General features: G+C 40.8%; 1 protein-coding gene across 5 annotated transcripts in view; it reads right to left on the minus strand.

Annotated features, from left to right (window-relative positions):
- Positions 1-22,413, minus strand: part of LOC145406647 (uncharacterized) — a 488,439-nt gene that overhangs the window by 329,175 nt on the left and 136,851 nt on the right. For 3 of the 5 annotated variants that reach the window (XM_080277729.1, XM_080277731.1, XM_080277732.1), the window contains exons 5-7: positions 11,204-11,311; positions 9,424-9,525; positions 660-805 (exon numbers count right to left, since the gene is read on the minus strand). In XM_080277729.1, the coding sequence (XP_080133855.1) occupies positions 660-805; positions 9,424-9,525; positions 11,204-11,311 (356 nt within the window). The remainder of the gene's footprint in view (positions 1-659; positions 806-9,423; positions 9,526-11,203; positions 11,312-22,413) is intronic. The other 2 variants (XM_080277730.1, XM_080277733.1) reach the window with 2 other exon arrangements.

Here is a 22,413-nt window from a genome sequence, read left to right on the forward strand (position 1 = left end):
TATTATTTGTTTATCCTTCAACTGCTGTTATAAAGCGAGAGAGAGAGAGAGAGAGAGAGAGAGTTCCTGGATCCTACCTTCCCCATTTACTGGACCAAGGGTTAGGGAAATAATTATTAAAGAAACCACCACCACCACCACCAGCACCCATTTCCAGCAGGAGTGAGGAAGGGCCCAGAAATATTAATAATACAGCCATACACACATCACCTAAACCTGTGTTGCCCCGTGAGGAGCGTATACGCCCCAGGGATAGGCAAGTTAGTCCCGACATTTAAGATGAAAGAGACCAGTCTCTCATCCCTCAGTGGCATTATGTGAGCAATAAACCCCAACCACTCCCTGAGTATGAACTGACTCATGCTCAATTTGGTCGGAGCACCTTTAATACCCACTAAACCACCAGGTGCCATAGTTTGGTTATATGATTACCACCCAGCTTAGAGAATGGTTCCCTAGTGCAGAGGAAACCATTCGGCTTGTCTTTCAGCATAGTCACCCGTAGACAGAAGAGGAAAGAATGAAGGAAAGCATTGCATAAGACGAAGGAAGGAAAGAAGGAAGGAAGAGAGAAGAGGGCAGTCACCTGAGAGCAGCACTACATCGAGTGAGTGGATGATGGGTAGATGTAAACATAAGAAACACTCATGTCCACTTACCTCATTTCAAACACATCTTGTAGTTTCCTTGCCATTGCTACAACATCGTGGTCCGGGGGATTGTATTTATAACAATTGGTAAATATTGTTCTAACGTCCCCCGCAAACTCAGCACCATTCTTGTACTCTCTATTATCCATCTTATTCTGAAACCAGAAACAATTTACTTGGAAACAGAATTAGGAAATCCAGATATGAACTACATTAAACTATGTTAACAACTTCACTGGTTAGCATAAAACTGTCTGGTGTTATACAGGGTAAAGTGCTCAAATGTGACTACATCAGTGAAAAGGGTTGATAATACTCAAAAATATTTGCCCATCTATAAATCAGTGTTATGCTGGAACAACCGTCAGCTAATATATACATACATACATACAGAGAGACAGAGAGAGAGAGAGAGAGAGAGAGAGAGAGAGAGAGAGAGAGAGAGAGAATTACTGACTGTGAATCAATTAGGAAAGATAAAAGTAGCAGTCTACTGAGGAAACTCAAGCCAATTTCCTTCAATTTTTGACCAGTCATATCATCATCATCAAATCTTGTGTTGCCCCATGAGGAGCGTAGGATCCTGGGGCTAGACAAGATGAATTCCATTAAAGTCTATTCATATCCATTAATGTACAGTTTGTTTCACTCTGGAGGTAGGCGGCAAGCAACATGTGTGTGTGTGTGGGGGGGGGGGGGGGACACCAGCTGTAAAACGACCATCTCACATTCCATAAATGTAAGTGTTGATTTCTGACCTTCCATTTTAGTCCCCCCCCCCTCCCCCCAGGTATTTACTGAGGCTTATCAGAGGCCATCTTTCTGCGCAAAAATTGTTTAGCGCATTGGGTAGGAACAAATTGAGGGCTTATTGTTTTTGGACAAAGAAGCACACCACCAACTTGCTAAAACATGACAGTCTGTTAAAGCTTTTCTGACTGAAGGATCCAGTACTTTGTTCTTGTTAGGCAATGGAAGCAACAAATCAGGCCACTCACCAGCATGTCAATAACTTTGCTTAGTTAGTAGTTTCAAGTCTAAAAAAATGACTAAAATGTTTGCCAAAAATTACCTTGTTTCAAAGTAACAAACACTCTAAACATAATAAAGAGGTAACGGTATGTCCCAAGTGGTAAATAAATGCCATCATAAGTAATCAACATTTCACAACCATAGAACCTAACCCCCTCACTTCCCTTTAATTTTTATGGGAATTTTGTGTTTAATTACATGATATTCACATTACATGAATGTTTATAGAACAACCCCCACATAAACTAAGAGGCCTATCTATCTTTCTGTCGCCAGACACCATAATCCCGCAAGGGGGGGTCATTTGACTTTGAGTTATTTGTTTTACAGGGAGGGGCACTAACCCTCCACCAACCCACTTGTTGACACGTAGGGAGCACGTATGATTTGGTTACATGGTTACCACCCAGCGTTGTAAATGGTTTCTTGGCTTACAGGAAACCATTTGGCTCGTCACTCAATGTAAAGCCACCTGTAAAGGAAAGAAAAGCAATAAGAAGTAAAAGGAAAGATGGGAGAAATAGGAAGAGAGGAGGGCAGGCACAGAAAAAGAATGATAAAAACTAAGGAAGTAGGCAGCATTACATCAAGTGAGTTGATGATGGTCGCCACCACCTACCATAACTAAGAGGTCACTGTACATATTTATCTTTTAACCCTCTTGTGGACAGCATATGGTAAATTTTCATTCCATGACAACAAGCTTTGGCAGCCTCAGAAGCTTCTGCACCTGACATATAAAATGTCTCTTCTTAGGCAATTTTCTTCTCTAAGAATCTCCTTAGCAGGCATAAAGTATTTATCAGGTTTCACAAAGGAAGAGTCTATAAGGTAATTATAATGTAAATGTGGTGGGGGCACTCACCATCTACTCACTCGATGTAGTGCTGCTTTGGTGTCTGCCCTTTCCTCTCTTCCTTCCTTCTTTTTCTGTCTTTCTTTCCTCTTCCTTATGCCTATGGGTGACTTTACACTCCTTCTTCTGTCTTTCTTTCCTTCATTCTTTCCTCATCCCTCTGCCTATAAGTGACTCTATACTGAGTGACAAGCCATATGGTTTCCTGTCCACCCAGAAACCATTTACTACACTGGGTGGTAACCATAATACCAAATTATGGTGCCTGGTAGTTTAGTGGGCAATTAAGGGGCTCCAATCAGACTGAGCCTGTGTAGGTTTATATACAAGGGGTGGTTGGGGTTTACCGCTCAAGTAATGCCTCTCAGGGATGAGTGAGGGTGGTCACTGTCATCCTAAATGTCAGGACCAACTTGCTTATAACCCAGGGCTCCTATGCTCCTACTCCTTAGGGGGCCACATAGAATTAGATGATGGATGGATGGATGGATGAATGTGTTATATGAACTTTTTTTTTTTCTTTATTAAACACAGGAAGTAACCTGGAAAAAACAAAAATTTTTCCCAACCTCATGCTTAAAACTTATCTCACAAGATTTTACGTGCTCCACATACTCAGGATGTCCATATTTATGAGCTTTCCAAAGGTGGCATTCTCATTTTGATATGTGGAATAGATTTAGAGAAAATAAATAAAAAACGACAACAACAGCTAATCTCTCATGTTCATACTCCTCCCTCACAATGCGTTATCTTGTAAACACTCACATTTCATCATACATTATCACCCCATCTTGGACCCCTCCACACAGTTTATCATATACACAATCATGTATTTCCTTTATAAACGAAATGAAACACAGCATTACAATACAGCCAACCATCAAGTAACGTGGACAACAGGGCCTGGACAAGGACCGTGCTACTCAAATACGCATTACTCAAACAATATGTCTGCATGTATAATGGTACAGCATGTTCTGGCAACTTCCAAAACTCTCACTTTTGCCCCTTCTTACCATCCTACCACACACAAATTACCCCCTACTTATACCATCACACAAAACACTGAAAGACATATCATCATCATCATCATCCGGACTTTCTTTCCCACCTTAGGACAGGGTGAGAAGTAGCAACGTCCAGACAGCCCAAATTTGCCCAATCCAATGGGGCCCAGTTCCACTCACTCACCGTTCAAGCCCACGGAATCCTGGCTCTATCTGATACACCAAAAACACTCACCACGTCCTGTAGCTTCACATTAACATATCCGACAGTCAACCCAGAAGCTGTCAAGTTAAAAAGGGGTGCCAAATCCATGATCATGCACTTCTCCTCACAATATTCGTCCAGACAGCTCGATCTCTTGTCAGTTCCCTAGCCTCATCAACTTCCAAACCTCTCTACCTCACACACTCATCCACCACATACCTCCACCCTCTCCTTGGCCTACCTCACCTCCTCCCTCCTTCAAATTCACTCAGATATATTTTTTCACCACCCTATTGTTATCCATTCTCTCCACATAACCATACCATCTCAGTACACTCTCTTCCATTCTGGTGTCCACCAACCTCCCCCACTCCACATCTTTCATGAATCACAATATTTAATATCCTATCCACTCTCTATACTCCACATACATTCCTCAGCAGTCTCATCTCCATAGCTCTTACTCTTGACTTTTCATTTTCATGCCACACCATAGTCTCACATCCAAATGTTAAAGCTGGCACTAACAGTACGTCATGTACGCCTAGAGCAGTTGCAACACTCAAGCCTCTGTTTCTTATCAGGGCCTTCATTGCACCAGCTACTTTTCTTCCTTGTGTCAATCTACTTTCCACTTCTTTTCCAAATTTTCCTCTTTTTTCTATCACTGTACCCAGGTATCTGAAGTCTCTCACCAATTCCAGTCTCTCTCCATTCACTGTAATTTCGTACTGGGAGTCACCTTCTCTCTCGAATACCATCACTTTTCTCTTTCCTACATTTACTCTCAAGGCACGACACTTACAGACATCAGCACAACTCTGCACTAGACAAACAAGTTTTCGTGCAGTATTTGCTAGTAGTAATGCATCAAAACCATATAACAAATTTGAGATATTACATCCATCACCATTCATTACCAACGCCATCCCCCTTTCCATTACTTGTGTTTGTACTTACTCTCATCACTCCATCCATATATATATTGAACAACCATGGGGACATCACACAACCTTGTCGCACGCCCTCACTGATCGTAAACCATTCAACTAAATGCCCATTTACCCTTACACATGCTTCGCTACCATCACAAACACTCTTGACGGCACCTAGCAGTTTACCATCTACACCGTACATGCACAAAACTTTCCACAATCCTTCTCTGTCTACATTGTCGTATGCTATTTCCAGATCGATGAATGTCATAAACTCTTAACAGTCCTTCTCACAAGCCATCTCCACTGTCTCCCTGCAAATATCTGATTCACACATCCTCTGCCATTCCTAAAGCCACCCTGCTCATCACTCACTAGGACTTCTAATATCTCTCTTACTTTCTCTATAATAATTCTTCCACATACCTTCCCTACCACACTCAATAAACATATGCCACGATAATTCTTGCAATCACTTTGTTTACCTTTATTTTTGTACAGGGGTACAATCACAACCTTTTCCCACTCTGCTGGCACAGTTTCACTCATCTATGCCTTCATACTCCAACAATCACTTTCGTCTGCTCTCTCCACTATACTTGATCATCTCTGCATACATCTCATCAACCCTAGCTGCTTTCCCATTTTTCAGCCACTTCTCAACATTCTTTCACCTCTATGAGTGTCGCGTTTCCCATCACTGCATTCCTTCTCTGCACACCCCCGAAACCAATCATGTTTACAGAGGCTCTGCTCTCTCTATTCCCATTCATCAGGCTTTCAAAATATTCTTTCCATTTGGTCCTTACTTCATCCCCATGGGTTAATAATCTACCACTTACATCCTTCACACTTTAACATTTCTTTTCACTCTCACTTCTACATTTCTGCACCTATTTCCAGAATAACTTCCTATCTTCAGAGTAATTTGCATTCATTTTTCTTCCTAGATCATCATTTACCTCCTCCTTTTTCCTCTTCACTAGTCTCTTTCTGTGCTTCTTGTTCTCAGTATATTCAGTTCTTATTTCCACTGAACCCCTGTCCTGTAACCACTCTAGCCGCTTCTTCCTCTTTTCCTCCACTGCTCTCTTAACCTCTTCATCCCACCTTGCCGTCCCTTTCTTCTCTGTTGTTCTCTTCCCACACCACACACTGCTTTAGCATTCTTAACTAAACAATCCCTATTTGCATTCCACAGGCTGTGCAGGTCCATTTCATTCCAATTCACTGATTCCAACACTTTGGTCCTGTATTCATCTGCCATTTCTTTGATCCTCAGCTTCTCAACTTTCAGTCATTCTCCCTGACTGCTCATATCTCTCCTGATCCACCTCACTCCTCTCAGCTTGAATTTGCATACCACAATCATATTATCTGACAGACAACCACATCATCCTCTCACAGCACTCATATCAGCAACCATTCCCAGCATCGACCTCTCTATGTACACAAAATCAATCAGGCTCCTTTCAACACAATCCCCATGGTGTCAATGAAAGCACCAGGTGACGGGGTCAGCTCCATGGGGATATAACTATCGTAATTAAGAACATGAATGGTATTAAAATAGCATTAACAAAAACAAAAGTTAGGCTGGGTGCCCAGGTGCTGCTGATGTGTAGCTCCACGGCACTGCCCCCCCCCTCCCCCCCACCCCACAATGTTGTTGTTGTCATTGCTGACATGTTCCTGTTCCTGCACTTCATTCTTCGACACCTAAGTCAAATCCTTTGAAGTCCAAGGCTGAAACAATAGAGCTGACCATGTCAACTTGTGCTTTCATTCACACCATGCTTTTTCACCACTTATACCTGCCTCTTTTCCTGCTCTAACTCCTTTACTATCTCATACTTTGGGGCATATGTGAAGAAGTGTCGCTTACTGGGTGGCTGGAGCTTACCACATGGCATGACCGGGAGACAATGTCCTCACTCTACACTCAAACACAAAATAAATCTTGCTGCACAGCGTGTATAGAACTCAGTGAGACATGGGAAAGAAGTGAGTATACCCAGGACAGGTACCCGGATGCAAGCCAGCCAATTGTAGCAAGTCTGGCAGGTGATGTCACAATGTGTGACTTTCAAAATGCGTCACCAGGCCTGCTGACTTCCCATGTAAGTTTGAGTTTCTCCCATGTTGATCATGACCTGCCACAGTATGCTGACCATGGCTGAACAAAAATGTGCTACACAAGGATTGACTGTACCGGTATTCTGATTCATAAAAACAATATTTCCCTGCAAATACTGTAAAAATTATATGCCATGTGTATGGCAACACGAGAGCTGACAGAAACATTAAATTGCCCACTTAAGTGCCTTTTTAGTCTGCCTGCAGAGAGGACACTGGAGAAAAAAAATCTAGTGGTCAGCTTGTTGTGACAAGCTATAATGGTGCCAATACATGTTTGGCAAACTAATGTCTACCTTTGATGCATTAAAATCTGATGTACAGTATTTAGCTCGGAAACTTTTTTCCACGAGGCTCCTAAGTATTTTTGACACAACTGTGAGTCAAGAGAACTTTTGCATGAAGATATTTAAAGACATTTAAGTACTGCATGCATCTATCTATCTATCTATTGCCAGATGCCTCAATCCCGTTTGGGGTGGCCACAAACAAATCGCCTCCAAGTCGTCCTGTCCCCCACCATTTCACTGCCCTGCTCCCAACTCACACCCCCTTCTCTCATATACCTTTCCATCCCATCCCTCCATCTCATCCTCGGCCTCCCCCTCCCTCTTCCCCCCTCCACCTCACTCACATACACTCTCTTCGTCAGTCTTTCACCCTCCATCCTCTCCACATGGCCAAACCACCTCAGTGTGTTCCTCATAACACTTCCTATCACATCCACATCCACAACGCTCCTTTATATCCTTATTCGTCAGCCTGTCTCTCCATGTGACTCCACAGGCTCCTCATAAATAACTCATTTCCACTGCTCTCACTCTTGACTTGTGTCCTTCCAACAACGTCCAAGCTTCACTTCCATACGTTAGGGTTGGTATCACAATACTGTCATGTAGTAACTTTTTCACTTCCATGCTCACTTCCCTGTTTCTTAACACTGCTTTCAAAGAACCAGCAATCTTTCTTACCTCCTGCACCCTTTCAAGCACTTCACCCTCCAAACCTCCATCCTTACTCATCACACTACCCAAGTACTTAAACATACTCACATTTTCCAATTCCTCACCATCCAACCTCATTGTACATTCACTGACTTCACCTCTCTCAAAGACCATCACTTTACTCTTCCCTACATTCACCTTTAAATTCCATTTCTTACACACACTCCCAAACTCATCCACCAAGCCTTGCAGCTCCCCTTTGTATTCACTCAACAACACAGTATCATCTGCAAACAACAGTACAGGGAGTTTCCAAACACTATCCTCTCTCACCAAGGCCACTCCAACATCCACTACCCTACCTTGTACCTCTTTTATTACCCCATCCATGAACAGATTGAACAACCATGGAGACATGACACATCCCTGTTTCAACCCAACTTTCAAAGAGAAAAAATCACTTAGTTCACCATCCACACGCACTGCAGCCTTAGCACCATCATACATACTCTTCACAGCATTCAACAACTTTCCATCTACTCCATATATTCTTCATACTTTCCACGATCCTTGTCTATCTACCCTGTCATATGCTTTCTCCAAATCCAATAAAGCCACATACAACTTCTTTCCCTTCTCTAGAAACTTTTCCACTAAAGATCTAAGAATGAATATCTGATCTACACAACCTCTTCCCTTCCTAAAGCCTCCCTGTTCTTCTCCAACTAATTCCTCTTTTCTTTCTGTAACTCTGTCAATAAGTATCCTAACATACACTTTTCCTATTATACTAAGAAGACAAATGCCCCTATGATTACCACACACTTCTTTTTCCCCTTTTCCTTTGTACAAGGGAATAATTATACCTGACTTCCAATCCTTCGGGGCTCTACCTTCCTCCTAAGCCAATCTGCACACCTTCCACATCCATTCTACTACTATCTCTCCCCCATGCTTCAGCATTTCACCACACACTCCATCAATTCCTGGGGCTTTCCCCAATTTAACTTTCTTCATTGCTTCCACAACTTCTATCCTACTGATTTCTTCCTGTCTTCTCACCTCCCTCCTTCTCCCACACATTCCCCAGCCACTTATACTCGCATTACTTCCATCCTCTATGTTCAACAATTCCTTAAAGTGTTCTCTCCATCTGCTCACTTTTTCTCCCTTCTCCACTAGTAATCTACCATTTTTATATTTCACTCCCCTGCTAACTTCACTTCCACCCTGTCTTACTCTTTTCACCTCTTTCCAGAACATTTTCTTACAGTCCCTCCACTTTACACTCAAATTCCTTCCAAATTCCTCATCCACTCTCTTCTTACTCTCTCTTACTAATCTTTTCACCTCTCTCTTTCTTTCAACATATAACTCTCTCTTCTGCCTCTCAACTTCTTCCACGCCCCTATTTCTCATCCATTCATTGTATGCTTTCTTCTTTTGTGCCACAGCCTGTCTCACCTCTTCAGTCCACCATGCTGAAAGGGTTAATTACAGTCAAAACAATAATACACACACTCAACATTTTATGCAAATGTGAACTACCTGAGGCTATCTTAGAGTGTCTTGGCACTGGATGTATCAACATATCTGATACAGGAGCACAAACTTATTATCAATCTCTTTAAAAGATACGTAACAACTTGTATTACCTTTACAGTGCCCAAGTCCATTGGATGCTTGATTATTTCATGGTAGTCTGATAATCCGAGGAGATCTGCATCAACTGGCTTGTAAAAGGGCCAGGCATAACCCTGAAAATGGAAACACTGTTGTTACAATTACTAAGTCATACAATACAACTACACAAACACTTAATTTAAAATGCTCTGAGGAACATATGCTTTAATAAATATTATGATGTGCTTTACACATCTTCACTAGATGCAGGTACACACCCAGGAATTTTCTGGGTGGGTGGGTGAGGGGGGGGGGTTGTAGTGAGTGAGGTCACGTAATCCAATAATTCCTGGGAGGTCATATGCAGGTTTAAGAGTCGGAGAGCTGCTGGTTCATGTGTTACTCTTTGTTTGTACTTTATAATTTTTAATGTTATGTTGTTATCGAAATAAATATATATAAATTTTTAAAGGACCCAGAGAGCTAAGGGACCAGGTGCAAAGGGGGGGCCCTGCCCCCCTCCCCCCCTGGGTGCACCCCTGATTAGGTACATGGGAAAAAGCATACTGTTGTTTGCTGTGGAGACAGTCATTGTAAGCAGATAAAATGCACAGTTTTAAGCATGTTAAATTAAATATGGCATAAGAGTTAACAGCATATAAACAGTTTAAAATATATGATGATAAACTTCATAGAAACTGCATGCCATAAGGTAAAGTACCTATATACGTACTGCACAGTTGGCAAAAGATGACACTGGGACAGCATCAAGAGTTTTAGCACTTCATACACTAACAAACAAAACATAATCACATGTTTCTTAGTGACACTGACATGACTGAACAGTGTCAAATATTAGCTGATATGACCTAGTAACCATGATGCACGAACGTCGGAATTTGTACTTTAATCTCTACTTCACAAACTGTCCTGAGGTTCAGGTGTTGCCAGCTGTATAAAGCAGATTTAACAGCAAATATAAAAACTACAAAAAAAAAAAGACAACTGATAATAATCTTTTCCTGGTCCATGTTAAGGAAAATATAGATCTTTATAAGACAAAGTGGAAAATACTGTAATCAGTAAAAAATATAAGTACTGTAATAATTTTGAACAGAAAAAAAAAAAAATATTTTAGTATCAACTTAACAATGATTTTGTTCAAGAACAAAAATTAGTTTCATACTCCTTATTTAGTTTTCATGTTTGGGTATATTAAGCAAGGCTTCCAATTCATATAAACAATTGGCATGCATTAAAACTGTGTTGGAAGCACAGACCACATTAATACATACAGAATCAGAAGTCTGTATTTTGTCTACAACTGAGATCTGTGGTGCATGGCTGTAGCTCAATAACATCAGCAAATCACACATATACTAGTGTTAAATACACCAGCAATTTATATGAAAATATTAACTGCTGGAACAGTGATACCAAAACCAACAAAAGTGGTTACACCACAGCAGCACTTCACATTATCTTTAAAAAATAATAATAAATCAACAAATAAAAAATGGAAAAACTAATTCATTTCACATTAACAGAAGTTTAACAAAATGCATTACTAGTCAATGTTGTCTATACTTACTGAGTGCTTTTTAGAAGCTTTTTTGGGAATGTCAATAACATCGGCAAAAACACATGTTTACTAGTGTGAAATACATCAGCAACACTTTGTCTTATATGAAAATAATAACTGCTGGAAATGAAAATTCTTAAATAAAATAAAGGAAAATAGAAAAGACTAAGCACTACATATTATCAGATGTGTACACTTACTTACAATACATAAGCTGGGTCAATACTTACCGAGTGCTTTTTCGAAAACAGCTCTTTGAGAATTTCATTACAGTTTTTGAACGATTCTGAAACCTTTCCTTTCGGTTTCGTACTGTGTTGAGGCTGAAACATAAAAACCTATTATTATTACTATTGCTATCAACTCAGAAAAAGTATGCACAATTACACAGCAAGTATTGTAACTTGATTTCTCCATTGCCAGTGTATCCTACTGTACCTGACATCATTCAAAATAGCTAACAACTAGATCGCTACTGTAACACTTACTGTAAACATAAACAGTTATGCTCATTAAAATTCTTAACCATAATCATCTTTCAAAGAACCAGGGAGAACTCAATAAATAATTTCTATTCACCATAATACACTGACACAAGAATGGTGTGATGCATCTAAAGAAAGAGAATGCAGTAGGCGGTCATGAGGTGAATGCTGAGATGACATGAAGCAATGGAGAGAAAAATGAAATGTTTACCTAAAATATGTAGGAAAACTTGGACAGGAGGAAAAAGTGGCTGTATCCCTGTAAAATAATAAAGAAATTCAAAGAGAATGCAGAAATTAGTGTGGTATAGGCTAGTTCAGTACTGTGCAAAAAGCGTGTGAAGAATTATCATAAAAAAAAAAAAAAAAAAAAAAAAGGGGGGAATATATCATGAGACCTGGTGAGTGACAAACAAGAAGGCTTCACAAGGTAGTGGATATATGAATATCTGCAATGAGACATACTGTGAAAAGTGTGAAAAGAACATGGAATTCATGGATCTGTAAAAGCAAAGGACATGGTAAACACAATGCAATTACTGAAGATTTCCATACTTAAGGTGTGCAGAAAACTGGCAAATGCAGCCACAAAGTTTTACGATAGTAGAGAGGCCTGTGTGAGGGTAGGAAGGAGAGAAGTGTAGCTGAAGTTCAAACAAGATGAGACATGACAGTCATGCCCCCACAGCAGTGTGTGTGTGTGTGTGTGTGTGTGTGTGTGTGTGTGTGTGTGTGTAAATAACTCTATATATATTCTGTGTGTGTGTATGTGTGTGTGTAGATAAATCTATATATATTGTGTGTGTGTGTGTGTGTGTGTGTGTGTGTGTGTGTGTGTGTGTGTGTGTGTGTTGATAAATCTATATATATTCTGTGTGTGTGTGTGTGTGTGTGTGTGTGTGTGTGTATATATATATATATATATATATATATATATATATATATATATATATATATCGGTATAAATGAGGTGGTACCCAAAAGTTCCAGAAATTTGAACAGCAGGAGGCAACTGTTTGCAGTTTTGCATTTTGCTGCTAGGAGTCAGCAGCACCCCTTGGGCGTCAGTATGGCCCCGGCTGTGTCTGTGAGCGGATGTGTTTTTACTACTGTAACGTGGTGTGTAGGTGATCTGACGGTTTTGCAATGGCGGATCTCATGGTACAAAGAACCTGCATCAAGTTCTGCTTCAAGATCAACCAGACGGCTGCAGAACCTCAACAGTTGCTTCAGCAAGCCTTTGGTGACTATGCCATGTCACAAAGCAGAACATACTTCTGGTACAAGCGGTTCAAGGAAGGACGAATGTCTGTCAAAGACGACGACCATTCTGGATGACCATCAATGGCAACAACACCAGAAAACGTTGGAAATGTTCGTCAGGCTATCCTTGCAGATCGAAGACGAACTATCCACGATGTTTGTGATATCATTGAACTGTCGTACTGGAGTGTGCAACACATTTTGTCGCACGTGTTGGGCATGAGACGCATCGCTGCAAAATTTGTGTCAAGACGGCCGAGTCATAAGCAAAAGGCACATCGCGTTGCAGTTTGCAGGGAGCTCAAGAATCAGATCAGAGATGATGCTTTCCTTCATCTCCAAGGTCATAACTGGTGATGAATCATGGGTTTATGGTTATGACCCAGAGACAAAGCAGCAGTCATCGTACTGGACGTCTCCCAATTCCCTGGGGCCGAAAAAGGGGCGTCAAGTTCGCAGCAATGTCAAGTCAATGTTGATCGTTTTCTTCCATATCCAAGGGATTGTTCACAAGTAATTCGTCCCACCTGGTCAATCTGTCAGCGGAAAGGTTTACTGTGAAGTTTTGCGACATCTGAGGGAGAACATCTGTCGCAAATGTCCAGAACAGTGGAAGAACAAGGTCTGGGTCCTGCATCATGACAACACCCCCGCCCATACATCAGTTGTTGTTTGGCAGTTCCTGGCTTCCACTGACATGGTAGTCATTCCCCACCCACCCTATTTGCCTGACCATGTCCCTTACGACTTTTTCCCGTTTCCCAAGCTGAAATTACGGCTGAAAGGGCGTCGATTTGCCTAGAATGAGGAGCTCCAGACAGAATCGCAGGAGGTGTTCAAGACCATCACACCTGAAGCCTTCCTGGGATGAATAAACTTGTGGAAAAAATGCTGGGACCACTGTATATGTGTCCAAGGGAACTACTTTGAAGGCGACAGTGAGAACTAGGAGGTAAGGTAACTTATTTTCCTACAATATTCAAATTACTGGAACTTTTGGGTAGCACCTCATGTACATATATATATATATATATATATATATACAATATATATATGTGCATATATATATATATATATATATATATATATATATATACACAGTAGAACCTTTTTGGTTCCGACCCCGTTAGTCCGGATTTCAGTTACCTCGGACAAAATTTTAAAAATGTAAATTCCAAAAATGTTTAAAATAATTCTAAAACTGTTTTCACTAGCAGGGCAGAAAGCAACTGTCATTTGTTTGGTCTCAGATCATGCTAGGTCGCAACAAGAGCAAGGGGCACCTTGGCTTAAACATGAACGAACACTCATACCATCAACTAGTTCAACAACTTTTTTTCCTGTACAGTAATACGTAAGTCAGTTCTCTTAACCAGGCCCTTAATGTAAATGGGGCCTCTTGAAAGACTAAAGATGTTAAAAGAAAGCATGTAGCATTCTGTACAGGTGATAGTGAAAATTCTGGATAAACCAGAAACTGGTGTTCGTGCAAGGAAACTTGTAAATGTGTGGTACTACCAAACAGACTGTATCAAGCATCAAGAAAAACTATCTATCTATCTATTGCCAGACGCCTCAATCCCGTTTGGGGTGGCCACAAACAAATCGCCATGTCCCCCGCCATTTCACTGCCCTGCTCCCAACTCACACCCCCCTCTCTCATATACCTCTCCACCTCATCCCTCCATCTCATCCTCGGCCTCCCCCTCCCTCTTCCCCCCTCCACCTCACTCACATACACTCTCTTTGTCAGTCATTCACCCTCAATCCTCTCAACATGGCCAAACCACCTCAGTGTGTTCCTCATAACACTTCCTATCATGTGTATTTTGATGGATGAATCAACAGTAATCTTATTATGCATAAAATATTTATACAGTAACACAGAAACATGGCATACATATTGTACAGTGTTGCTAAAAGAAACTGTAGTCACTTTTAATGGTTTTTAGCGTAGTTTTAGGGTGGGTAATAATATTACAGTTATGGATATAAGAGAATGAGCCTGAAAAAAGAAGAAATATGCCAATATCCAAAATAAAAGAAATAATTCATATAATTCTTGTGAGTGGCAATACTGACACACCCAGTCTGGCCTAAGGTAAAGTACGTACCTCCATAGACCCAAGCATAGCTTGTACAGGTGTTGCTAGGGAAAAATGCTCACATTTACTGGCTTTTACCGTAATTTTAATGGCGAGGAATAATCACATTTATAATCATAAGCTAATATGTAGGACAAAATAGTAGGCATATGCCAATACTGAAGTAAAAAAAAAAACATTATTCCCTCGTGAGCAGCAACACTTCCACACCCAGTCGGTGGCCTTGATCTCAGGGATGGTGTGGAAATGATGTCAAATTTACAATATATACAATATTATGTAAAAGAAAATATCCAAAATGTCTCTTGCAATAAAAGAGAGAGAGAGAGAGAGAGAGAGGTAGGCAGGAGAGGGGCAAGGTTGAATGCATTGTCGGCATAACGGGGGGTGGTGGTGGTGGTGGAGGCATTGTCAGGCTGAGAGAGATGGAGGAAGGGGAAAGAGAATGAATGAATGAAAATCAATCATGGTACTGCATTAACGGGTCATCTGTCGCCGTATACAAAAAATGATAAATATCACTAAATATAACAAAACCAAATTAACAAATGAAAGCACATTTATAAACAACTTATAAAAGAATCAAAAGTACTCAGGGTGGCTCACATCTCCCGCCAGGAGAGAGAGAGAGAGAGAGAGAGAGAGAGAGAGAGAGAGACAGAGACAGAGAGAGAGATAATGGTATAGAAAACGTGGCAACACTGTACACAGGTGCGGGCCACACCACAGCCGCAAACTTAGGCGAGTCCTTTTTCACTTCCATGCTCACTTCCCTGTTTCTTATCACTGCTTTCAAGGAACCAGCAACCTTTCTTCCCTGCTGTACCCTTTCAAGCACTTCACCCTCCAAACCTCCATCCTTACTCATCACACTACCCAAGTACTTAAACGTACTCACATTTTCCAATTCCTCACCATCCAACCTTGCTGTACATTCACTGACTTCACCTCTCTCAAAGACCATCACTTTACTCTTCCCTACATTCACCTTTAGATTCCGTTTCTTACACACTCTCCCAAACTCATCCATCAAGCCTTGCAGCTCCCCTTCCTCTTCACTCAACAACACAGTATCATCTGCAAACAACAGAACAGGGAGATTCCAAACACTATCCTCTCTCACCAGGGCCACTCCAACATCCACTACCCTACCTTGTACCTCTTTTATTACCCCATCCAAGTACAGATTGAACAACCATGGAGACATGACACATCCCTGTTTCAACCCAACTTTCAAAGTGAAAAATTCACTTAGTTCACCATCCACACGCACTGAAGCTTTCGCACCATTGTACATACTCTTCACAGCATTCAACAACTTCCCATCTACTCCATATATTCGTAACGCTTTCCACAATCCTAGTCTATCCACCCTGTCATATGTTTTCTCCAAATCCATGAAAGCCGCATACAACTTCTTTCCCTTCTCTAGAAACTTTTCCACTAAAGATCTAAGAATGAATATCTGATCTACACAACCTCTTCCCTTCCTAAAGCCTCCCTGTTCTTCTCCAACTAATTTCTCTGTTCTTTCTCTGACTGTCAATAAGTATCCTAACATACACTTTTCCTATTATACTAAGAAGACAAATGCCCTTATGATTACCACACACTTCTTTTTCCCCTTTTCCTTTGTACAAGGGAATAATTATACCTGACTTCCAATCCTCCGGGACTCTTCCTTCCTCCCAGGCCAATCTGCACATCTTCCACATCCATTCTACTACTATCTCTCCCCCATGCTTCAGCATTTCACCACACACTCCATTAATTCCTGGGGCTTTCCCCGATTTAACTTTCTTCATTGCTTCCATAACTTCCATCCTACTAATTTCTTCCTGTCTTCTCACCTCCCTCCTTCTCCCAGACATTCCCCAGCCACTTATACTCGCATTACTTCCATCCTCTATGTTCAACAATTCCTTAAAGTGTTCCCTCCATCTGCTCACTTTTTCTCCCTTCTCCACTAGTAATCTACCATTTTTATCTTTCACTCCCCTGCTAACTTCACTTCCACCCTGTCTTACTCTTTTCACCTCTTTCCAGAACATTTTCTTACAGTCCCACCACTTTACACTCAAATTCCTTCCAAATTCCTCATCCACTCTCTTCTTACTCTCTCTTACTAATCTTTTCACCTCTCGTTCTACATATAACTCTCTCTTCCGCCTCTCAACTTCTTCTACGCCCCTATTTCTCATCCATTCATTGTATGCTTTCTTCTTTTGTGCCACAGCCTGTTTCACCTCTTCAGTCCACCACGCTGTTCCTTGCACCCCCCTCCGTCTTCTCTTCCTTCCACACACCACCTCACATGCTGCACATATTTCTTCTGTAAATATCCTACACACACCTTCCACGTCTCTCATCTGCTCCAATTCATATTTGCCCAATAGGTTGCTCCACTTCTCTCTTATACTCTACCTTTTTCTCATCCTCTTGTAACCTTTCCACTCTCCTTGCAACTACTCCTTCCTCTCATCTTTCCCTTCTTCTATTCCTCCATCTTACTTGAATCCTAATTCTGGCCACCACCAAGTAGTGGTCAGAAAGTCCACTCCCCCAACCTCTATAAGCTTTTGCATCCATTACACAGCTTCGCATCATTTCATCCACAAACACATAATCAATCATTGCCTTCCTTTCATTCAGTTCACCACCCACCCTTCTCATCACTCGCCAAGTATACATGTGGATCATTTTATGCCTGAAGAGGGTATTGGCTATCACCAACCCCCTCCCAGCACAAATGTCCACTAACGCACAGCCATTCTCATCTATTGCAGCAGGCACACCCCACTCACTAATTAATCCATTCACCTTCACATTCCCAACTTTACCATTCATATCACCGATCAAAAACACTCTCTCATTCCTACCAAACTTTTCCATGCACACTTCTACATTTGTCCAGAACTCTTCTCTCACTCTTCTAGCACGATCTTGCGTTGGCGCACACACACACAATCGTCCTCATTTGTATTCCAACTTTCAACTTTACCCGCACAATCCTTGACCCAACTGATCCATACTGTTTTATGCTCTTCTTCCAACTTTTACTCACAACTATACATACTCCTTCCTTTGCCCTCTCATTCTCACCTACTCCTGCACATATACCCCATCCATACTCCCATTCTCTCACACTTTCTCCTCTCCATTTTGTTTCAGTTACTGCCATTAGGCAGCTTGCTTAAAAGCACAATATTTCAATGAATGTGGTGAAAGTAAAAGAAAAATTTTAAAACTACCATCAAACATGACTCTAACTAGAAGAGACGGTTTATAAATGGTGTGTACAGCAGTGGCCATGTGGAGTGCTCTGTGAATATAGTACAGCACTGACATTTCATAAATTGCAGAGGGGGTTAGTAAACTCTCAGCAGACCTTCCCTACAAAGTGCAAGGCATGACTGCTACCCAATCACCACACAGTGCACCATTAGCCACCTGTTTCCACCACAGCACAACTTTGTTTTTAATTTCGTGCCCCCAAAATTTTGGTGCTGATTATTACTGTACTTGAATAATTTTGGTTTAAACAAATTCTACCACATTCTAATTGATTCTTGGTACAGACATTAAAAAAAAAATCGTAAATTATGGACATGTCTCTGAACTATGCCTGTCAGACATGGCGCCTGCTTGGTTATCATAGCAACCCCCCACATTTTGCCACATATGGACGGTGCAACAGCCCGCCACAGTAAACTGGATGTCACACTGCTTAAGCTTTTCATGCTCCTATTAAACAGTTAACATAACAGTTTACCAGTCATTTGCTAAGACTATGTTGTTAAATAATTGTAATGGAATGATAAGTTCAGCTTTTAATGTGTACAAAGATCATTTAAAAACTCTGAAGGTCTATGAGTTTGTCTAGTGCAAGGCAGCTGCGTAGAGCCAGTCTTTTTACTGAGGGCCACCAAGAGTCACCGAGAGCCAATGTCCTAACCTAACAGTTTCACTAAACCTAACCTAACCTAATCTAGCTTAACTGTACCTAATAATTTAACCAAACCTAACCTAAGCTAATCTCCTGATGGGATATGGGAAATGAAATCCAAAGGAACATGATAATAAGGGAGGGGGGGGGATTTTTTTTTTTTTCCATCAGGGAAAGGTCATTTACCACCCTGAAAACATAAAAATACACCAAACAAACTGGCAGGGGTCAGGTCTCCGTGAAAAAACTCACCGGTTGCAAGCCAGACTGGTTCATCCACACAACCACATTACCACACTCATACAAGCACACAGTTATGGCAAATTCCAACATGATATATATATATAATTTTTTTTGTAATTCACTCGACCCTTGATTTGGTGGACCCCTGTTTCCCAGATTTCGGATTTCCCGGACATGGGCTGAGGGCAGACAACATCATCAAATGCCAGACAAAAGCCCGTACAAGTCCGTGATTCTCAACAAAAGTCCGGCCATTATTCTCTCATATAAAACTATTAGCAGTCTGCTGCACAACAGAGTATAATTTTAGCAACCTTTTGACTCGATACAGGCCACTTGTAACACACACAAGAAATTATTTTCATACATGAAACGCATCTTGGCCACCAACCTGCTTCACGCCACCAGCTCCTAACTCGTGGCAATATCCCAATGCCTCTTACCTTTCTCAAATGCCACAATAAATAGTTTACTGCATAACACAGTAAAGTTTAAGGAAGGCTTGGACACAATAATATTCATAGGTAATAAAAATATATATATATATATATATATATATATATATTTTTTCTTAAGGACAAAGTCAATGGGATCCATTCCTACTCACTTAGCTCACCTGACTCGGTGCAACTAAATACCAAATCGGCACTTTTCACTGGAAAATATATGTATATATTTTTTTCACTACAGTGGCTCATAGACACCTAATTATGTGAAATCTACTTAAATAATTTTACTTAATATAACTTAATTTAAAAATTAGGTTCCAGAGCTAAAATGCACGAATTCATTCATTCATTCATTGCCAGACTCCATGTATCCCAAATGGGGTGGCCAAGGGCTTAGAGTTAACTGTTTTACAGGGAGGGGCACTAATCCTCCACCAACCCCACTTGACACATAGGGATGCCAACAGCATCTGGTGTTCCCAGGCGGTCACCCATCCAGGTACTAACCAGACCCAACGCTGCTTATGTTAGCCGATATTTCCCCCTTCAGATCGTCAGTGTTTATATCCTGGTCAGCTGATGAGTGGTTGGCCAATGTTAGCAGATATTTCCCCTTCAGATCGTCAGCACACCTTGACAGACTTCTATTTTGCTTAAATATTTATTTTGAGTATAAAATAAATCTGCATTGTAAATCGATATTTATCCAAAACAAAAGTCCGTCAAGGTGAGTTGTTAGGCTAGAGGCAAAACACTTATGCTAACTTTAAGAAATTTTCACTCTGAATCCTGATTTTCTATTGATAATTAAATTAAGCACAAACTTTTGACTGAATTTCAAATAATTAGGTGTGCAAACCTATATGGTGATAAACATTAAAATATTTTCCAATTAAAATTGCCGATTCGGTCCAAGATTGCATGTTTGTATCTCGGTCAGCTGATTAGTGGTTGGCTCACCTTGTGGTGCTCCATTTCTTGTACATTTTGCTCTTTTTCCTCAGCTTTCTGATCTTCAATCATACCCTCCATACTCTCATCAACAACTATCTAAACAACCATTCTTAGGGTTGTAGCTAGCAAAATACAGCTATCATGTCAGTTATTATTATTGTTAATGCATCAGTGTTATTATTTTATGTACTGTGTATATTAGCTATGTTGGTATAGGTAGCCTACATTCCAGAATGCTCTAGATTATTGGAATAATTGCCGGACAATATTGGAGAATTCCAACAACGTACGGTAATAGTCTGGGGAATGGTATGTGGGGCCGGACTTTTGCCATTCTCGGATTGGTCTGCCTCCCTCATAGTCCAGCAAACCAAGGGTCGTGTGTACAGTAAAATCCCTCTCATTCGGCATCTTCTTGACCAAGAAAGAGTAGAAACTGCCGAATGACCAGGAAAACCTGCCAAAAAGTTTCTAGCAATCATGGTCGGTCACCCAAATGCAGTCACAGTGTCTAGCAAGTATTACCGGTCAACCCTAAGCACTAAATATTTCATAAACAACTTATATTTAATGTATTTGATACAATACACATGAACTTACCTTAACCGAAGTGTATCTACATAGGTACAGTCATCCCTTAACATCAGCGTTTTTAATCCCTCCAATATTCGATGTAATAGAGCCAATGGCATGTCCAGATAGTGATCCTGTCCAGATATTGGGCCCCAGCCTCCTGGACTTGTACTCATGGACCCTAACTCAGAAAAACCTATACAACTCCCTCTGGACATGCATTGCACCTATTTAAGACCCAAATCACACCAATAAGGGACAAAAAAGACTGAAATAAATGCAAAAGAACCATAAAATGAGGTTTTAGAGGTGAGTTTATACAATATTAAACATTCTGGGTACTTACAAGTCCCTGGCTCCTGGACTGGTTTGAACCACCAGTTTGCAGTCCACAGTTAATCCTCTGCACTCTGAATTCTAATTTCTTAACACTGCACAACACTGTAAATTCCCGTGTGTTCTAGTGGCGAGGTATTGCAGTTTATTCACTGTTTATTCACAAAAAACAAGCACCTGTGGCTTGCACTGCTATAAGCATCCGCTCTCGATCGGGGTTAGGCTGTGACTGTTGATGATGGCGGGGTAACAGAGTTGCCAGATCGCAACGGCCACATTACCAAATTCCTCAATTTTCATTACCATTTTTAATTTTCATTATCAAATTCATAAAGCTAGCATCTATTCTTCACTAATTATATACACAAGTGGAAATACATGTAATCACTCTTCTTATAATTAACAGCATGTTGATCATTATCACGCTATATAGGCTAGCAGATTAATCAGAGAGAGCAAACAATCCACCATCTCCATTCTGTGTATCCCCATACATGTGAAAAATCCATTTGGTAATGCATTATTCTGATTCATTACCAAACAAATTTTTCATTACCAAATTGTCTCACACTTGGTAATGAAAAAATACCAAATGGCAACCCTGACAGGGGAGGGGGGAGGGGGGAGGAAGGAAGGGGTGAAGGGACCATGGTGTAACAGCTGTTCGGCGCCACGCGGCAATTTCAAATTACGGGTGGGAAAAAAAGTCAGATTTTTTTTTCGAATTTTTTGCGGTTTTTGGCCCATTTTGGGAATATTGGATCCCGGGACGATTATATCTGGTTAGTGGGGATGTTCGGATATTGGGCGTTCGGATATTAGAGGGATTACTGTACACGGTTTTAAATATCCGCGGGTGGATATAACATAATCAGTTTTAAATATCCGCAGGTGGATACAGTACCGGGGCGAGTTTCACTAAAGCATTTTATTTCGTTGAACTGACACTGTTCACTGCAAATGCAACATTATCCCAGGCACAGTTCATGGCTGTTTTAGTGATGGCATTATCCAATGAATCAAATATACCCGGTAACATTCTTCCTTTTCGCCATTTCATTTATTAATGCCATTACCGTATTTTGT

The sequence above is a fragment of the Coenobita brevimanus genome, chromosome 71 (assembly GCF_032717465.1).
Source record: "Coenobita brevimanus isolate Jiangsu-jjx chromosome 71, ASM3271746v2, whole genome shotgun sequence".
Taxonomy (NCBI): Eukaryota; Metazoa; Arthropoda; class Malacostraca; order Decapoda; family Coenobitidae; genus Coenobita; species Coenobita brevimanus.